Source organism: Coturnix japonica, chromosome 14 (genome assembly GCF_001577835.2).
Source record: "Coturnix japonica isolate 7356 chromosome 14, Coturnix japonica 2.1, whole genome shotgun sequence".
In the NCBI taxonomy this organism is placed as follows: domain Eukaryota; kingdom Metazoa; phylum Chordata; class Aves; order Galliformes; family Phasianidae; genus Coturnix; species Coturnix japonica.
In genome coordinates, this window is record NC_029529.1 from 8,260,809 (window position 1) to 8,281,744 (window position 20,936).

At 36.1% G+C, this 20,936-nt stretch overlaps 1 protein-coding gene across 2 annotated transcripts; it reads left to right on the forward strand.

Moving 5' to 3' along the window:
* The first annotated feature begins 96 nt into the window (after positions 1-96).
* VWA3A (von Willebrand factor A domain containing 3A) lies at positions 97-20,932 on the forward strand. Of its 2 annotated transcripts, XM_032447586.1 has the most exons (33): positions 97-460; positions 921-1,008; positions 1,540-1,664; positions 1,740-1,814; positions 2,502-2,556; positions 3,235-3,333; positions 4,105-4,211; positions 4,475-4,600; positions 4,981-5,089; positions 5,487-5,552; positions 5,683-5,808; positions 6,460-6,598; positions 6,688-6,791; positions 7,083-7,163; positions 7,627-7,721; positions 8,217-8,336; positions 8,741-8,815; positions 9,521-9,665; positions 9,904-10,102; positions 10,500-10,570; positions 11,439-11,597; positions 12,436-12,526; positions 12,983-13,093; positions 13,580-13,677; positions 13,829-13,981; positions 14,340-14,448; positions 15,041-15,185; positions 15,534-15,678; positions 16,467-16,618; positions 17,252-17,378; positions 17,586-17,683; positions 18,678-18,741; positions 19,620-20,932. In XM_032447586.1, exons 2-33 carry the CDS (start codon positions 976-978, stop codon positions 19,623-19,625), a joined length of 3,408 nt encoding a protein of 1,135 aa, XP_032303477.1. In that variant the 5' UTR covers positions 97-460; positions 921-975; the 3' UTR covers positions 19,626-20,932. The 2 variants fall into 2 exon arrangements, with proteins under 2 accessions (XP_032303477.1, XP_015732559.1); XM_015877073.2 differs by having other exon boundaries at positions 97-1,008.
* The last annotated feature ends 4 nt before the right edge of the window (positions 20,933-20,936 follow it).

A 20,936-nucleotide genomic window follows, 5' to 3' on the forward strand; every position in this document is an offset into this window, starting at 1 on the left:
GGCTGCCGGGACGTGAGGAGGAACAGGAGCTGGAGAGCCGTTACCCGCTGAGGTGAGTGTGGGGCGGGACAGCGCGGCAAGCGGAGGGGTTCTTCCTCAGTGAGGTGAGGGGTTGGGCGGAGCGCTGCAGGGGTCTCTGTTAGTCCCATACAAGTAATAAACTGCCTCAAAACCAACACCAAATTGCTTCCAGAATGCTTTCTGTAGGTGGATACGTGACTCCTTGTTGAAACTGCTTTCTGATTTGCTGTTTTTTAAGCTCCTGACAATTTTATTGCTTTTTGGAATGTATGTTCTTGAGGTATTAAGCGCTTTGCTGTAACAGTGTCTTGTTCTCTTTCTTCTTTCTGTTTTATTTCATTTTATTTTTATTTTAAGGCTGTGTTTATTCATGTAATGGGTGCATGTATCAGGAAGATAGCACAGTAATTGGACAATGGTCAGATCTTGGAAAAACTGGGTAAGGTCAGCGTTAGGAAATCCTGCTGGGACTTTATGAATGGATAGAGCCAATAATCATAGCTTGTGTAACTGTGTAGTGTGTCCCTTCAAAACTTTTTATAAGGTATCTAATGGAAGACGTAAATAAGTGACAAAATATAAGATATAGAATCATAGAATCTTGTCCTGTCACTTTTTCCTGGGAGCAGACACCAGCCAGCCCCTCACCACAACCTTCTTGCAGGGAGCTGTAGAGAGAGATGTGGTCTCCCCTGAGCCTCCTCCAGAGTGAACCATCCCAGCTTCCTCAGCTGCTCCCCATAAGGCTTCTGCTCCAAATGTTTCGCAGTTCCATTGCCTTTCTCTTAACATGTTCCAGGGCCTAATATTTCCTACAGGAAGAACTTTAAAAAGGCTTCGCAACAATGCAGGAATGTTATTGATATTAAAGTCATCCCATAAAATTTGGTGTCTTATAGGGTGACTGCCAGATCCAGTGCATGAGGTGACCACCCACTACAGCAGGATTTGACTATGTCTGGTCTAGAACCAAATAATGGATTGCTGGTAATGTGTGCTAATAAGACACGGGATCTGCTGGTAGTCGAGTTTTCTTACTAAATGGAACAACTAGAGAAGTAACACATAGCTACTATAAATACACAGCGTGGAATTAATAAGCTGAAAAACAGTTGATTTCTTTCCTTAGATATATTTGCAATGCATAGAGATCATGCAATGGGTGAAATCACAGAAGTCTTGAAGATACATAGGGTTTCTTTGGAAAAATGAATCAGTCTGTGAATGTACCAGACAAAATGATAAAGTAGATTGAAAGTTGGTACTGTTTTTTCTTTAGAAAAGTGGAAGATGATATATACCCCTTCTGTTCATATAAATAAAGCAGTAAGCCTGTTTCAGCTGCAGAGCACTTTTACTATCCCTTGTCCTAAAACTTACTGGTCATCAGATGTAGCTGTATAGCAGTACCTAAAGACATTTTGTTCCTACCTGCAGCCATCCTTATCTTTTTGCCCCATTTGAATGGCATGTTTCATTTTTTGTACTGTTTTAATTTTTTTCATAATTGATCTGTAGACAACAGCAATGAAGAAAATACTGTCTAAAAAGGTGCAAACCACAGAAGAATGGCTAAGAAACTACAGTTTAGAATCGTTGCAATTAACATTAGAGCATCTGGTGAATGAAGGCACTGTTATTTTGTAAGTACTTTTGTTGCGCTTCTCTTAGTCCTGCTCTGTGTGCATCTCTGATGTTAATTGCACGTGGTGTTCCAGGGATTCAGCAAGTGGTGCTGAGGAGATAGAGCTGGCACAAGAGGCTGTTACCAATTTTGAGGCCAGAGTTTCCGAGTAAGTTTTGATCTTGTTTATGGTTTTGATGCATAACTGTGCCTGTGTCATCCAACCAAACTGTCTGCAAAGCTGCTTTAAAATAAAAGTTGCTTTGAATTTTTTTGAAATGGCAAAAGATTTTCTCAGTCTGTAGTGCTGATGAGAACTTTCTGTTCTCTGAGTTGTAAAAACTATGAAGTAGGTGATAATTTGGTTAACGTAGAACGATGTTTGGGGAAAGCAAGTACTTTGTTTTGTTTCAGTTCATATATATATTAAAATTCACTTGTTTAAAATCAGTCTAGAAATTCTGTGAGCGTGCTGCCTTCCAATCAGAGTTCTATTTAGGGAGTATCTTTCACAATAGTATAGATGATTTTAAATGCATCTCCTGTCAATATGATCTGTGTGGTGAACTAAGTTTTGCCTGGTGCTTCATGCAAACACACGGCACACATCCCTCTCCTTCCTCTCACTCGAATAAGCCAGCAACTAATGAGAAAACATTTCAATGATCTGGTTTTTCAGCCAGCTCAATATCTACTCAGTTAAACAACTTTGGGGGAAGAAGTGTTCAAATGTCTAGCCCTGTAATTGCTGGTCCTACGATGAGTACTTTTAAAAGGTGATTTGACATGAGGAAGGCAAATTGTTGATTACATGTAAAGAATGCCTTATCTAAAGCTGTGCTATGGCTTTTGTCAGGGTGGTTGAACTTTATCAGCAACGAATTCAGTGGCTGTTGAAGGACAGCAGAAAGGTAACTCGAACTTTTCAGTATGTTCAGAAGAGAACTCTATACAGTATTAAAGAATCAGTTAACCTTTGAATACTAGTGAAAAGAGGCGTTCAGAAAGAAGAAAGATTATTTTTCTTGCTCTTACGTTGGTATCTGGGCTTTTTGCTTTCTAAATGTTGTCTTTTTATTTCTATTATCAGTTCTAATAGGGACATCCCAGCACCCTTAAAGAGGAGCAGACAAAGCCAAGCTTAACTTTTGGCTGCAGTAGTTGTGTACCCTCTGCCACAGCTGGTTAATCACTTGCTGTGCCTGGCAGTGCTCATGACCAGCAATGGGAAAGGGGCATAACTCTATCTCAGGTGGACAGGAAAATAAGATGCATCCCAAAATCTGGCTTCTTGATTTAACCTGAAGGTGACGCCATGCCCAAAGCTATTGCTTATTGTCCCAAATGATTAATAGTTCCCTTGGAAAGGAAGCAGTGTGATTCAGATCTCCTTATCTCACTGATAAGGAGAAACAAGGAGACTAATACTCCTTTGTTTTCTTGTCTGTCACTGTATCATCTTTACACTTGAAAGCCTAAAGTGAAAATAAACTTGTAACACCTGAATTTAACGTGTGATTGTATAGAATATACAGAAACAATTTAAAACTTTACATAAGCTTAGTATTTATGGTGTCTTCTTTTTTAAGGTGTTTGGCCTTGTAAAAGGAAACAAAGTTGGACTTGTGGTTGATGTGTCTGGTCTGAGTGACAGATCTAGACTACAGGGTTTTCAAAAAGATCTTCTGGTAAGTAATAATAGAGCAAATTTTGGCCATTGTAACATGTTAATCAAGACTCGGAGCTAAGGAGAGGGAAAATCCTCTTTAATTCATAATATGCAATAAAGTTTTCCATTGTAGAAAACTATTCTTTAAATTACTTTGAAATTATCATCTTTGTCTGGATCCAAATTAACCTGCCATAATAATAACAGAGGTTTCTCAGTGCTTGTACCAGCATTCTCTTTGATTCTAAACTTGTCTAACAGAAGCAACTTAGGAGCTAAAACCAAGCCATATACAGAGTACAGTTTCATTTCCTGCATTCAGGCATTATTTCAGATGGATTTCTATTATTCAAATTCCTCATTTGTTCATTGTAAATAAAACAACTAAAAAGAAAATTCAGGTTTTAGTCTGTTTGGCTTAGCCCTAATGCCTAACCTGTTGTTTAGCCAAAGCCATGAATATGTTTAAAAAAATGTTAGTAAATGAATAGTGAATGAATATGCCCCTTGTATAGCAGTACGTTATGTTTTGTATGCATGTCAACTGAAGAGAGGAAAAATATTCCCTGTTTCTATTAACAAACTGACAGGATTACTCTAAGATTGCCTGTCTTGTCTTAGTACTCCTTAGCAAATACTTGTGTGACTTGTTTTGGAAGCATTTCTTTGTGGTAGATGAAAACATTTCTGTCAGCCATTTTTAGCAAACTTCTGGCTTTGCTCTTTTATATAGTAACTCTACCAGTAGCAGCACAGAGAGTAATGCATTAACAGCCTTTTTATTTATTAGTCCTTAATAGATGAACAGCTATGTTATAAGAAGCAATTGTACTGCCTCTCATTTGGTACGGAAATTTCACCTCTGTGGGAGAGTCCAAAAAACATTGGTGTTCATGTGTAAGTAAGTTAGTTTCTCTGTAAAGGTATTTCAGACCAAGTCTCCATTTAATTAGAGCAATCTGCAGTTAATAATTACTGTTCTTCATCTGGTGCCTGTTGTAATTTCTAAGTGAGAAAAATAAGAATTGAGCACAGCCAGTGATTTCATGGTGATTGTCCATGCATAAAATGACTTAGCAGCCCCTGCCTTGCAGTAATCTTCATGGTCTATTTTATTCAGCACCTGCACGTTGGGTGCATGAGTTCTTCTTTTTCCTTAGGCTGAGTGAAGCAAGACAGTGGGTACAGCAGCTGACACCTGCAGGAAGCTGCAATTTGCTGAAAGCCTTAAAACATGTCTTTACAATGAAAGAGCTGAATTCTCTGGTGATTATAATGCGAAGCTGGTAAGTCCACTACCTGCTGTAACAACCAGCTTTAACTTGGTTACTGAATTGGTACAAGAATCTGAACTTGTTACAAAGATAGTAATGAGCTGCTTAGAGCTCATTTCATCCACCAGTCATTGTGAACCAAAATAGAATTGTTTTATTATCATTTCTGAACAGAATCAAACACCAGAAGTAGTAACTCAGTAATTGTTGAAAGAGATAGAGGAGGTAAAATTATGCTAAATGATTGGACTTAATTCCCATGATTTGGTATTTCTTTCTCATTTAATGTTTTTGTTTCTGTCTTCTTCAGTATGGCCTTTTCCCCTGTCATTTGGTTACTACCATTGCTAAAATATTTTTCTTCCTTTTCCATATTTACTTATTGAAATCAGCCCTGATCAGTCTTCGGAAATACTGGCAGACTATACTCAGCAGTGTATGCTAGGGAGAAAACTTCTGGTTCATGCTGTTGCATATGATTGTGGCAGTCCTGCTGCTATTGTAAGTAACTGTCCATACTCGCTTCCTGTAGTCTCCTGTCATTTATTTCCTATTCAGCTTCAGTGTCTTCTCTCTTATACTTATGAAAGTGCTTAGTTACTTGTTAAAAAGTTCTTGACCTAGAGCTGTATTTTATTCAGAGGAGTTTTGAACACATGAAATAACTTGTTTGGAGCTTCTGTTTCTTCATTTTAATTCATACCAAAGCCAGAAGTGGCAACCAAATGTATTCGTGCTGTACCTTATCATCTTATCTTATAGTCTCTTTGGCTTTCTCTACATGTACCTTAAAGATTCTTCATCTGTATGTAATTAAGAATTGAATGCTAAGAACCCATGTTTACAACAGAGATTACAAAACCAAAGTACTTCTTTATCTTCCTGTTGCAATGTGTAGGCATCTGTAAAAAACCTTGCAGAAGTTGTCAGTGGCCGTTATCATTGCTACTCTTCAAAGGGAGAGGTAGGTGACAGCTGGAGAGGCAAATGACTTTTCTCTCCTATGTTTGGTGATTTCAAATAGTAAAACTGTACTTGGCTGATGTTTGAATAGCAGTTAACTTTATTTTTTCCCCTTGTTTCTATGTGTACAGAATTCTGATAGTAGTGATGTTAATCTACTACTTCAGGAATCCCACAAGGCTAAGGAGCTACTCAAGAGTATCAAGCAGGCTTTTCAAAGGCGTGTTGATGGCTCACTTATTAATGGAATTGCAGATGTAAGTATAAGTATATATGTATATATATTTCCACATGTGCTTTGTAGTTTCAGAGGTAGAAGTCCTTCCTGTTCACAATATGAAAAATATATATATGACTGTTCAGGTACTTTGATAAGTGAATATATTGGCCATCTGTTGTAAGAGCAAAGTAAGGCCAAAACCAACAAAGGAAACATTTTGCTGGACATTCTCCAAAATGTCTTTTTCTCCAAGAAAATAAATTCTAAGTGTTCTTGATGAAATTTGGATGAGAAAGTAAGTGTATCTCCTGTTAATTTTTCCTCTTTCTGTGGAGTGTTTGGGGAAATTCTAGTTCTACTTTGGCCTGATAGAGAGATTATTTACTCATACCTTTCTGCCATTTTTAGCAAAATAGCTGTCTGTTTTCCCATGTACAACTATGATGTTTTCATTTTCCCTGTGGGTTTTTGCATTGTGGCTAATATAGCAAAATTAATGGAACACTGTCCTATGAAATCTATTTCTGGGGGACCAGTAATAGCTGTTTTTGAAGTATTGAAATTACTGCAATCTCAGCACCCTGAACATCAGTAAAATGAAAAGTTTATGCCGAATTTTTAGATTGAGTGTGAGGAAGTGAAAATGTGCAAAAAACTTGCAAGGTATTTTCTTAAAAATCCATTTTAGGTTTCCACAGAAGTTGCAAATGCAGCAATTCCTTGCTTCCTACCAAAGCCTCCAGAGCACGAAGGACCATTAATTATTCAAACACCGCATTTCCTGGCCAGAACATCAACAGACTGGTTAAAGACAAATGGATTGAAAGGTAGTGCAGAAGGAAAAGCATAACAGATATGAAACAGGGATTAAATATAGAGAATATGTTTTATTTAATTTCTTTGTTCCTTGCTATAGCTAAGAAGTTAAACCTTTACCAAGTTTTGGCTCCCAATGCTTTTTCTCCTGTGGAAGAATTTGTACCTATTCTTCAAAAAACAGTATCATCAACTCTACATGAGGCAAGTGATGGGGACCTGTTCCTTTTCTCTTGTTGGGTTGTTTGGTTTGGTTTGGCTTTTTTTTGTTTGTTTGTTTCTATTTCTTTCTACTGCTATTTTTTCTCATTAAAATTGGTGCTTTATAAGATAAAGACATTCTGTGGGTTTTGACTAAAATTTGAGTTGTGGATTCAGATCAGAAACTTAAGTATAATTCTTAAGTATCTTAATTATAATTCAGGAAGGAATTCCATGCTCTTGTGACATATGTAGGCTTCTGTAAGCATATAACTTTGTTATTTGTCCTTCTAGAAAGCTATGATGCAGTTTGAATGGCATGATGGAACTGTGAAAAATATTCATGTTGACCTGCCAATATTATACAAGTATCAGGTGGGTTTTTTGTATAGACACAACCTTATCAGGGCAAATTACTGTCTAATTTTTCCATATTAATTGCAAGACGAGCATTTTAACCTTTACTGTGTTCCTCTAACACTCTTACGAGGCACGTGGACAACTTTAATGGGAGTGCTGAGGGAAAACAATTCAGAAGTGTTTTCAGCATTTTCAGTATTGAAAACCTGAAATTATTTCCAGGTTCTTTATAGAAGGCTCTCATACTTCTAGTTTACAGCAAGGTATCAGTTATATGTGCAAGTTGGGCATTTGTAGTTAATATTTTAGAATACGCTCAGCCATTCTTCATACTTAGAATGAATTCTGAAAATAGTGACAGCATTCCAGTCTGCAACTGTGTGTTCAAACATTGCTTCTTTAGGTCTTGAGTTTGGCTGCAAAATATTTACCTGAAAAAATTTATTTTCATCTTAATTTTTCTGTATTTTATCTGCAGAAACTCCTTGCTAAAATGGTAAGAATCTATGAGAAACGAATTAACTGGCTGTCTGTTGCTAGCAGAAGAATTTGGGGAAGTGTTTGTGAGAGGAGGTATTGTATTCTGACAGTCCTGGTTTTGTGTATTGGTGATTATTTTACTTGGTCAACCCCTGCTTTATGTGTAAATGAGCACTAAGGAACACAGGGCACAAAACAGTAGGATATAGAGACAACAGTTGCAGATAGGACCAGTGAAAGCAATCCACTTTTGATAACAGATGCTGATATTCATTTATATACTAATTCAGTGAGCTTACAGTTGTTATCAGTCTATAAAAAAACTGCAATTTCCATCAAATAAGATGAGACTCTTAAATTTCAGTTATCTAGCAAGTAAGCCTTTAGGGAGTGGTCTATCTTAAATTTCTGTTAATATATTTTAAGAATCTCACTTTAGATTGTACATATTATTGTTTTTATATAGATTGTGTTTATACATTTCTATACCTAGTTAGATATTTTCTTTGGTGAGCTCAAGAATGCAGTGAAGATGATAATATGCAATTAAATATTATTTTTTTGACAAATAACATGTTTCTTGCATAGGGTGGTTATACTTGTTGACATATCAGTGACAAACTCCATGTGCATCATCCATATCCAGCATTCTTTGCGACTTCTACTTGAGGAGCAAATGTCAAATAAGGATTGCTTCAATATTATAGCGTAAGCAGCTACTTAGAGTTGCTTTAAAATAAATGTAGCTTTGCAGTGAGAGAAGTATGTTGATAGACTGTCGTTACCAATGGGGATACTTTAGAATTTTACTTGTATTTCATATTTTATAATGAAGTAGTTGCAGGAGTAGCACTGACAACTGACAACATGGATGTAGAGGAACTATATTAGTAATTAAAATAATTGTTTTGGACTGACTGAAACTGGTTGGATCAAATTCTTGTACTGTTCATAACAGTGTGAGTTCACATGGCAGAAACTTTTACTAGATGAAGGTTTTGGGGGTGTCTCAGCAATACAGTCTGACTACTACAGTCAGATAATTCTGTTACTTCTTTTGTTTGTTTTAAAGCACAAGGTGAGAATTAATTGCTCTTACCTTTCTCTAAAAGATTTGGGAGCCACATTGAGCCTTGGCAGCTGGAACTTGTTCCTTCCCACCCGGAAAACTTACAAAAAGCTTGGAGGTAGGATTAAATTCCTTTCCCATACTTAGGAATTAAGTGAGCATAGATACTGTAAAACAGATATAGCAAAAAAGTAAAATGAATCAGTGTTCTGAACAGTTTAGACAAGGCACAGGTTTATAATATCACAAAAATACTTTGCCATGAACTGTTCTATAGTGATTGCTATGGATGGTTTGTAGTGAAAACTGTCATAAAGTTTAGTATGTCCTAATGTCTTTGTATTTGGAGTACGTATGTACACAAGTATAGAAGTTTTTAAGAAATGCACAGGTCACATAAGGGATTTGAAACTGCTTCAAATTCAGCTGAGATCTGGAAGCTGAACTGTTTTTCCACATATACACTGAAACTAAATCCCATGTTCTTCTTCATGGAGTTATATCCTCATTGGTTTCATTATACATCTATGGTTTTCTTTTATTCCAGTCAGTTTTGCTATTATAGTTTTCTCCACATAAAATTAAGAGGAAATTCTTTCACCTCTGTGCTCTGAAACTTAACTTAAAAAGTAGTTTGCTATGGTGGAAATAGAGAAACTAGAACAAATGTTTTGAATCCTTGTATAATCTGGTTTTGATGGCTGTTGTTGTCAAATAACTGTAGATCCCAGAGCAGTGTTATTGAAGATTCAGAGTCCTCTTGCTGCTTTAAGCAGAAACAAAAGCTTTTCCCAATTCACTCTTTGAAATGTACACTTCTCAGGTGGGTATTGAGGTTGCAGTGCAGTGGGAGTAGGAATTTCATGAGTGCTCTCAGAAGAGCTGTGGAAATAGACTTCAAAGAGAAGGATAAACACATATCACAAGGACTTTACCTGCTGACTACTGGAATACCTGATCAGGAAACAGTGAGTATCTTTACAGGTTTTACAGTTCTTTTGTAAATTCTCACAATAGTTGAGATTAACTTTATTTTTTCTCTCCTTTATCCTTTTGGCTATTTTTCATAACTTGTTGGCAGAATACTTCTCCATTACATATCTATGACCATACAAATTGCTCATCAATTCAGGAAAAACTGGAGCAGATGGAAACTCTTCTGTGGTACAGAGAGACTTCTCATTTTGATTTATTTTTGCCTTGTAGCACACAATCAGTGCCTACGTGGCTGAGGCTTGCAGAGGTTTTGATTTACAGCTTCATGTCTGTCTGTTCAGCATAAAGGAGGATGCTGACTCCTCTGGGATTATTCCAGCCCGTTATGCTACCTCAATGGAAACTGCCATTGCTTTCAAAGAAATAGTACAGGCTGCCAATGGGAGATTCCATTGGTTTGGAGAAGCAGGTATGTGAAAAAGAGAGTCACCACTTAGTTCTTTATCATTCATTAAATATTATGTATTATTGCATTTTTTTACCTCAAATTAAGTTGAGTTTTTAGTATACAATAATGTTATACTAGCACTGAGATGTAAACAGAGGTCTTAGTTTAAAAAAGGCTTTTGGCTATCTTAAAGAATATTATTCTGTAGCATTAATTTGAGTTTTTCTATTAAAATCCACTGTTTCTTGCTAGATAATTGTAAGATACACAGTTAAAATTTATTTACCAGTGTAGAAGGCAAAGACTGCCTACCAAATGGAAAACAGAAGTTTTTTGATTGTTTTTTTCTTGATATTTGACATATTTTACATTTCTCTGTACACTTAAAAATAGTGATTAGCATATATTTGATTATCAGGTATTTTTGAAAGTGATGATATCACTGCTATAGTATCTGAAATGGAAAAAGCAAAGAACTACTCCCAGAAGGTATGGATTATATATATCTTTTTACATTACATTTTTCTTCAAAAAAAGAAATTGAGCAGTGTTTGTTCAGCTGGCAGTGCAGAAAATTGGACAACACAAAATGCCTTGTAAGACAGGGAGGAAAACTCTAGAATATGAGAATGACCACTTAGAGTAAACACAGGCTGGAAAGCAGTGATACAGTTGCACTGCAGTGATGGCTGTTACAGTGGCCATGATTTCCTATCAAATATAAGGAGTTCACAATTGAAGTGATTCTCCTGTTGTTGCCAATCCTACGATAAGTTCTTCCCAAGTAGGATGGTTCATATGCTTTAAATTGCAGAGTAGGAAAAGGTTGTCAGCTGCACAGTACATTTCTCTAATGTAAAAGAAAAAACAGGTTTCTTGAAGCATAGTAAGGGTGTAGAACGAGACTGTTTCTTTCTGAGTATGAAAAGAAAGATGTGTGCAATGAGGTATCTGGCCAGAGGTCAGAGCAACTTGTTAAATGCAAGTCTGAGATGAATTTTTTTTTGTTGGTGATGATGTGTTTTGTTTGATTTGTTTTGTAAAGAGTAGCTGGTGAATATTCAGTAGGATCTTAAGTTAGATAGTACTGTTCTGAATGTATTCGGTTCATCTTCTGCTTGTTTTTCCTGGGCTTCCAGCATATTGTGTTGCTTTCCCTTTTAGAATGTTTGTGCAGAGCAGGGAGGGTTTACTCCCCATGTGCAAGTACAACACAAAAAGGTTATGAGTTATTAAGCATTACCTGATTATTATTTTTATAATAAATAAAACAAATACCAATTATTTTAAATACAAGATGTTTGTCTTTGAAGTGCCATGTTTATGAATTACTAAACAGTGTGAACTTCCTTTTCAGTGTGCGTTCTTAGTGGAATCCTTAAAGCAACGTACAAGACATGAGCCTGCTAGTCCAATTTTAGAAGAAGCAGATGCAACCATGATTGTTGTGAAGGAGAAGAGAAGGCCACAGAAGTTGCCATCTCCAAAACCTACAGCTCTGAGTCTGGCTAGAATGGTTTGAAATTCTTCACAGTTCCATTTTAAGATACAGTCTATTTTAATGAGTGATATTGACTCACTATCATATGCTGGTCTTTGTGAGAGAAGTGCTCAGGCTGAAAATTTGAAGGAAGTAATAACAGTACTGCAATTCTACTATGAATTTACATTTTAACTTGCATTCAGAGTGCTACATTAAAAAAAAAGTATATTTTACTAAATCCTGTGAAGTAATTAAATATAGCTCTACTAATTAAGTAACATTGTAGTATCTGAAGTTATCTAAATTGCACCTCCTGTGACCTTATAAATTCAGTGTTTAATAGAAGCAAAGGCAAAGCAGAAACATGCTTTATGAAGCTGCTTTTATTTAACGAGTCTGTCTAGACAGCACTGAATTTTATACACTACAGTGTTATTTAATTCATGTTGTTTAGCAGAGTGCTCAGCCTTTGCCAGGATGAACTGTGTCTAAAGGAAAAACTGTCAACAGTAAGTTTACACTATTTAGTTAACTGAGGAAAATACTACATACTTTATAAAATAGGGCCATAATATGCTCTCCTTCATGTGGCAAAAATGGACCAACCGCATCTGATTTAAAATATTAATCTTCAGTTTAATGGCAGCAGAAAATTTGCCAGATAATTAAAACAGAGCAATTAGGGTTGTTCACCTAGCAAGGAATTACAAACTAATGCAGCATAATGGCAACCTGCTGGCTAGTAATAAGAGACAGAGTAAAACAGAAATTAGAGAATAATGAAAGATAGTTCCAGTTTTGAATGAGTTGGGCAGTTATGATATAGTATGGTTAAAATGCTTCTTAATTTTTTTACTCTTTGTAATTATAGCATATTAAAGACAAACATGGTGAAGAGAAAAATACCTCTGTAAAAGCACCGGCATGGCGGCCCACCAGTGCAAAAGCAGAAATTCCACCAGGTCTGCATGGATGAGGGGCTTCTTGACTTTAGTTTGTCTGGGGGTTGCTGAAAATAAAGTATTAAATTAGAATTGAAGGATTTAAGTTTTAAGATACAGTAATATTTTTTATCTGAAGACAGAGCAATAGGGAACACTGCGGTTTTTGAAATACCTTTAAATGAGTTGTAGTTGTAATCTGTCTGGATTAGGAGAGGAAGGATGCTGCCCAGCTGTATGACTGTTACCATGTTATTTGATTGAATATCCATCCTGTATCAGAAAATGTAAATATACGTGGTGGAACCCTCCTTTGACACATGGCTGAAAATGGATTGTTCTTAATTGGTATCTAAGAAAATTAAGTATGTATAGCTGTGGTAACTGAAGAACTGGATTGCATGACAGAGATTTATCTTCAGCTGAATTAAGTCCGTATTTATGGTACTGCTGGTTGTTGTTTTTTTTCCTTTGTAGTACAAACAATAAAAAAATGGCCTCAGGATGAGAATAGAAGAAAATATAAACCAAGGAAACATGCAGAGTGTTCTGTGTCAGTATTTTATACTGGCAAAGGAAGAAATGTGGGTATGTGTTGCCAAGATACAATGGGTGTGAAGCCTTTTTACTGGTAGTCATCATAATATAAAACTGTTTGGATACTAAGTCATGCATGATCAGTGAGCTGTAAATAATGAGTGGAAGTGAGTGTCATTTATCAGTTAGGGGTGGATTTGGGGTTTTTAATTAGACTTTTGGCTAAGTGCTTTGCAATCTTCTGGTCAAAGATTCTTCAATGAAAAATGCTCATTCCTTAGATGACAAGAAGATTTTTTGGGGAATTTTTTGAAGATAATTTTGAAGACAAAATGAGTTACTGTGTACTCCTTCATATTGAAACTTTAAATTCTTGCCAAATGAAAAATTATGTATGAAATGCTCAGGTTTTTGTTGTTGGTTTGTTGGTTTTATTTTACCAACAGAACTATTTTCATGTGGCTCCAAAAGGGCCATGAGGTCATGTGCGAAGTGCTATAAAGAGGTAACCAAATGTTCCCAAATATTTCTTGCTAGGTACAGTGTACCGACATTATCCAAAGACTGTTTGCATAAGAAAGCCTGTTCCCTCCATCAGATTGCCAAAGAAAGAGGAAATCTGTTCAAGCAAGGAGGTACTTTGCTCCTTACCAACAAATAGCTATTTTAGAATTCTTAATATGAATTAATCTGAACATTTTAATTGTGATTCTGTACAGTGTATTATTACTTGAATAGTTCTAAAATTTACTAACAACTAATTGCACCATTTCTTTGTCTTACAAGTGGCTGGCAAAGTACAGTATTAAAAAGCTTAAACTGGAGTTGCCCAGACTGATATTTGGTCCAGGCTGCACTCACCAAAAGAAAATTGTGGAGTCTCTGCACAAGAAAGTATCGGCAAAATACTGCGCTATCTTCCCTAGTGTAGAAATCAATGTAAGCTTTTGTAGATTTTATGTACCTACATCATTGAAACTACAAGAATGTTGGATATTGATTGGTTTGGTTTGTGCAGTGAGCAGAAAAATATAACAGGTTAAGGCTAAGATATTACTGGTTTATATATCTATAAAAGTGTCAGAAGGAATGCAACAGATGCTTCTGCTTGAAACAACAGGCTGAACTAAGAATTAGGTTTTTCCTAATTTGGGTAAAGCAGTTGTTTATTAACAAATGAGTCACAGAAGTTTTTAATGCTTTTTCATGAAGATAAAAAAATAAATAAATCCTAATGCAGGCACTACATACACAGCAGTTGCTTACATAAGATGCTTTTGTATGAACAATTTTTCAGGGGGTTGTGAGACATCTGCAGGTTCAATCTAAAGAACTGGAAATGTACATTGAACAAATGGAGAAGGTGTTGCTACGCTATCTACAGAGAATACAGTGGCTTCTCTCAGGTATTGCTGTGCATCCTCCCTATAAAGCATGACCTGTCGTGTCTGTCCTGTGATGTGTAGAAGCATAATTGTAAAATTCCATTTCTCAGTTGCTTTTTATTTCAAACTCTGCTCTGAAAACTCATTTTTCTTTCAAGAAATATATGTGTCTTGTTTTAGCAATAAGTTTTGTTTGCAGACAAAAACACGAATTGTGTGCTGGCACATACTTTGAAATTATTAGAGTGGTAGCAGCTGCCTCTTTTAACATAGAATCATTTCTTTCAAAAGCTATTTTACTTGTTACTCATAAATGATTTTGTAAGGAAACGGTTACTTATTTTTTTTTCTGTATTGCAAAGTTCAATCTGTTTTTAGTGCAAATTGTAATAATTGGCTAGTAATTAATGCTTGTTAGTACTAGAAATGGCAGAAGACTTTGCTATCACTAATCCTTGAACAGCCTAGTTTCCACTCATATTAGAATTTGTTATGTAGAAATGTGTCCAGAATAACTCCTGAAGATGGAAGATTTTACCACAGGCTCAATAAAATCATATGTTTAACATAATAAGTCAATGTAATAACACTTAGTTTTAATGATCTGGTACAGGAAGTCGAAGATTGTTTGGTACCATTTTAGAAGCAAATGTCTGTGTTTTGATTGATACATCTGGTTCCATGGACCCGTATTTGCCACATGTCACAAAGGAACTTACCTCCCTTATCTGGGAGCAACTGAGAAAAAATGAAGTCAGGTATAATAAACTGCTGATAAACACTGCACTGCTTCTGTAATAAGAAACAATACAGTACCAATATACAGTACTTTTCCTGTTGTTTTTCCCTTCAACCACCTTGTAATTCTCATCTCTCTAAGATTTAGGCCACCTTTCCAATAGGACGAAACTGTTTACCTTTTGGGGCTCAGCCTTCCAGTGAGCCTTTAGTTGACACAGAATAATTTACGTTTTCTTATGCTTTATTCCAATAATTGGTTGCTGGTTTTGTTCATTTGTTTTTGTTTTCTGTTTCAAAAGTGTCTTACACAATGTGACTGATAGTGTTGATTTGATTAAAATACTGTGGGCCATCTTTCTCCCAAGGTTTAACCTGCTGAGGTTTGCAGAAAATACAGAGAGTTGGAGGGAGCATCTCGTAGAAGCTACTGATGAAACATGTCACGATGCTGTGCAGTGGGTGTCCAAATTCCACGCTCATGGTAATACCCATATCCTAATGGCTTTACAGGTTAGTAAATTGCATACAGTATTTTGGAGAAGAAAAGGTGTTTTTTGGTGATAAAGCACTTCCATCTGACTGGTAATATTTTAGAAAAACTATTTGATCACAATATAACAGACCTCTTATACTGAAAACATTTAACGGATCTGGAATCAATCCACAGTTCGTGTCCACAAGGCTCACAAATACAACATGCGCTGCTTATTCTCAGTTTAGGAAAAATGTGAAATGTCAATAGTCGCATCAGTCTTTGTCTTCAATGGCTTCTAAATGAGTGATTCTTTTTATAGATACTTTTGAAGAATCTTTATATACATTCCCTGGAATTCTTGGCAGATCAAGTGCAGTAGAATTGTAAGAAATGTCTATACAGAGGATAAGTTTGCTGAGCCAATTATCATAGCAGGTGTTCATGAAACAGAAAGGCCAAATCCTAATTAGCCTGATTTTCAGATATTAAGCATCTTTTACTGCAGCAAAGTGTGATGAAAGTCTTCTGTTAGTAGTTCTACAAAACCACTTAAGGGAATCTTCTCACTGTTGGCTTATTTCAGTAACTCAGTTTTGGTGGTGCACTGCTTGTGCGTATTGTACCTCATGCTTCAAATTATCTGCTTGTTCATTTTTATAAATGTATATATTTATTTTATTTAGTTCGTTTTAGTGAAAAGGAAAAGACAAAAGTAACTTGATAATGAAGCTGTCTTAAATGATTGGATTCGAATGTTTTCATTTTAAAGTGTAACTTTTCATATAAATCTTCTCATTATTTAAGCTTGTCTTCTGCTTTTTAGAAAGCTCTCAGTTTCCAAGATGTAGAGGCATTGTATGTATTGACCGATGGAAAACCAGATACCAGTTGCAATCTGATTTTGAAAGAAATTGAAAGATTGAGAAAGCAACAAGATATTAAAATCCACACCATTTCTTTTAGCTGTGTAGACAGGTATGTGATACATAGCAAGAACAAACAAACCAGCAATCCTTAAAATGATTACTTTTTGTTGGAAGGCTGAATTCTCAGAGCATGCCATGTGCTCTGGTCGCTGAACAACAGGATTGAGCTAGGCAGACATTCATAGGAGTGGGAGAAGGGCAGGCTGTTCTGACACACAGTTGCTCTGTGGTCTACATCTCCTATATCTAATTATTGAGTGTGTTGGACAATGGTCAGTAATAGAGGCTTAGAGTGGAGGGTATGTGGTGGAGCACACACAAAATGTTCCTTCTTCTTATGGAATCCCCCAGCTTTTGGTTTTCTTACCCTTTGTGAAATATTACTGCCTTTCCTTGCCAACCAGGCTTCTGATTTTTTTTTTTATTTAGCTTCTTACTGTGGTTCTGTTGGTACAAAGAACCTCTTGTTTAAAAAAAAACTATCTACAGAGGTTATGATTTCTAAGCAGTGTATATTCTTCCTTAGCTCTTCAAGGTTATAAATGATACAGAAATTTAAAACCAAGTCCTTCAAACTCCTTGTTTTAATATAATATTTTTTGAGGAATTCTCAGAAATTATTTTTTTATTCTTGCTTCCAGATAAATAATTGTCATAACTGACATTACTTTATTGTTAACAGAGAAGCAAATGAATTTCTGAAGAAGCTTGCTTCCCAAACAGGAGGGCGCTACCACTGCAGCTTTGGAGTTGTGGATGGACAATTAGCAGCACACCGAATGCTGACAGAAGGATTCAATGATGAGGATGTATGTTAAATGCTTTGGCTCCTGTTGGATTTGATTTTACTTCATTCTGACTTAGTTCTTTATCTGTAATCAAACTGCATTTAAAAAAGAAAAAAACACTAGAAGAATAAGACAGGACTTCATATTGAAATGAAAAGGAGAAATCCTAATATCTGGCTTGGCCTTTGACCTGCAGGTTAAAGTAGATGATTTAAATTCTCTTTTCAGGATCCAGTTTTTCCATACTTTGAAGGAGATGATTTAAAGGAACTTGCTGAAGAAGTAACAAAAGCTAGAGGTTTTTTAAAGCAGGCAAAATCTTTGAGGTGAGTATCAAAATTCTTCCAAAAACTTTTATTTCCTGAAGTAAAAAGAAGGATATCTGAATACCAGTGTTTGCTACTTGCAATGGAGTTGCTGTTTCTTCCTTGTACTACAATTGTAGTTTTTTTGAGGCTTGGAAAATGACATACAAATGAATTCTCTGCTTTAGGTGGATTTAATTTTAAAGTCTAATACTGTTAGCTACCATTATACCATTGTGGTCGCTTCAGCTCTTATATCAAAGAGAAATTACATGAAGTTGTTCTTCACCTTCTGAGTTCTGTCATCTGCCAAATCATTTCACAAAAGTCTTGTCTCTCAATCTAGGTCTTTTTCTGTTTTTCTAATTAGTATGGCTCTCTTTTTCCTTTTCCCTTCAAGTCTTGAGCCTGCCACATTTTGTCCCGTCTTCCCCTCTTTCAGTTCTTTTCAACTACTTTATCTCTCTGCATGTTCAGGTTCTTTCTTCCTTAGTTTTCTTTTTCTTCAGGATCCTTACTTAACACAATGTTTCTTTTTCCCTTTTCTGTTAATAGTAATTTAACAGATAAGATGATGCCAAGTAGGGATATCCCAGCGGACTCAAAATGTACTGGGTCAGTTCCTGAGAGCAATATAACAGTTAGCACTGTGTGCCATCTGTATCTCAGCCAACTGAACTGGCTCAGGTGGCACACTTTCCTGCTGCATCTAGTATCATTCAGAGCTGGCTGGGATTGGTACCTGCCTAGAACCAAAGTAAAGGACAGTAAAGTTGTATTGATCCTTATGTTCTTTCATCGTTACACTTCTTAACTGCCAATTCAGAAGCAGAAAGTGCCATTTTGTTAGTAATAGCAGGCAGAAGTTCTTGTAAGGACACTCAAAATGCATTATACCTCTGCAATAAAAAGATTTTCTGTGGCACAAGGACATTGCTGAGCAGACTTAAAAAGCTAATTTATATCTCCCTGAAAGGCCGCTGTAATTGTGTGATTTTTTTTTTCTTTCAAGCAGACTATTACTAGAAAAATGGAATATTAACCAAAAGGACAGTTCTGACTTTAAAAGCAGTGCTCAGGTAAATAGTCGCTATAAATCATATTTTATACATAGCTTAAAAATTTGTATCATAACATATCATAAGCCTACTGTGAAGATTATTAATAGGAGTGTCTATTCCCAGAGCTGAAAATGTTGTAATGATTTTAGTGCTTAGCTGAGCTGGCAAATTAAAAAATACAGAAAAAAGAGGAATTCCTGGGTGTGAATGTAACAGTGCTTTCTTAGAGTTAGATGAGAAAGTCAAGAGCTGACAAGCACTTGTCACAGAGCTATTTGAGGGGAAAATGTACGGGGAGACAACCACAGAGTTATTTGTACTAGAGAACTCAGGCCTACCATGTTGTTCAAGCATTGGGTGAGGCAGATATATTTTGAGACGGTGTTTAAAATCCTTGTTTCTACAGCTGTAGGTTCTATTTTGGTTTGTAAACATTGCCCAGTCATTCAAAGAGAAGAAAACCATCCAGTCAGACCTGCTGCTTCACAGAATCCAAAATCTGGAGCATGTTCAAATATGGGCAGAATTCAGAGTATAAGGGCTTACCACTAAGAAGGGATGCTTAGAGAGGAAACAGGATAACCATCTTGTGGTAGCAAGCAAGTTGTTACAGGCATGTAGAGACAGAAGCTATTGTTTTGCAACCATCACTGTCTTAGAGCCTTCCACAGTGAACTACTGATTGTAAAGCGTATTAGAAGACATTCTAATGTTAATTTACTTCAGAAAGAACATAATGCTGTAGCACAATTGAACACGTAAGTAACATAAATTGTAAGTTACTCAGGTTTCTTTATATAGTTTTTCCAGTATCCTTTTTTTCAGTTTTCTCTGTGAATTTATGTGATTTATATATTTGATGTATTTAAAACATTATTCATATTCTTGACTTGTAGGATTAAAATTTAGGCCAACAAAGGATGCTGAAGATGTTTGGAGTGATCCCACTAACCTGCTTCAAGTCACTGTGTACTTAAAGCTTCCAGCGTCATGTGCAAAGAGGGAAGGATGTACTCTTTTTTTTTTTTCTCTCTCTCTAAACTTCTGGCCAAGGAGAGCTTACCGATGATCTGTTGCCATCTTACTGCATTTACAGGTGTTGCAGAACTCAAAGTAAATCAAGCCTTGAACTCTCCAAAGTCTAAACATAAATAGAGGATAGTTTTTAATGTAATGAATATAAATTTTAGAGATTGTAGTGATTTTATAACGTAATAGCAGTTGTACAAGAATCAGACCCCTGTTTCTCTTCTGGCTGGTAATAATTACCACATCACACTAATAATTGCTTCAATCAATTGATGGTATGTCAAAGGTGTATTTTTCTGGCAGTAGAGAAGGAGCAGAGTGGATGATTTAGAAATCATCAGGTTTGGAAATAAGGAATGTCTTGATGCTGATTAACACCTGGTTATGTCTGTATGACCAGACACTGCCAGTCTTCAAAGCAATTCTGTTAAGTTCTTATGCACTTCCTTTCACAGAAAGATTAAAAATGTTTCCAGTGCCATTGGGTACATTCAGTGATATCACAGACTCTGTATGAAATAAGAATTGAAGCATTTCAGTGTGTTGCATTAGATCGCAGTCTGGCAAACCTCTAATTTACAGCCTTTTTTTTTTTTTTCCTCTGTATGGTATTTGGTTTTCATAAATGTTACTCATTTGAAACAACTCAGTTCATACATAGACTGATCATAAATGGATCTGAGTTCACTGCAATGTACACTGACACTCATCGCTCATTTGTTTGCATTGGTTTAGTCTGGAAATATGTTCATAACTCTCTTTCTCTTGAGCATGCTCCCAGGTTCAGACTGTAGACTTAAATGTATGTAGGAATTCAGGTATCTTCTTGCTGGTGATGTGAGCTAAGAGTTTCTGTTCCAGAAAAATGCAACAGAAAAGGAAGGAACAGATGTTTACATTAAAATTTGTGTAACCACAGAAGATTCTCAAAGAGTCAGATGTTGTAGTATGTAGCGATTGTATTCCATCCTTTTTCTATTCTGAGGGGTTTCAGGCCATCCAGCCTCTTTCCATACTTCTGAGCTCATTATCTTGCAGGTTGATCTGTCCTGCTGCCTACTTAGAGCAGCTCAATCCTTGAAAATGCAGTTTCTGTTTCCCACCTCTTACCTGCCTGGGTCAGCAGTGATGACCAGGTTAATCAAGTGCTCTGTTAATGTTCTATGTGCTTCTATGTTCTATGT

Coding starts and splice junctions, on each gene's coding strand:
- VWA3A (XM_015877073.2), top strand. CDS start 976: ATGTCTGGTCTAGAACCAAATAATGGATTGCTG. Junction 11,598..12,435: donor CTCTGAGTCTGGCTAGAATG/GTTTGAAATTCT, acceptor TTGTAATTATAG/CATATTAAAGACAAACATGG. Junction 13,982..14,339: donor TCCCTAGTGTAGAAATCAAT/GTAAGCTTTTGT, acceptor ACAATTTTTCAG/GGGGTTGTGAGACATCTGCA.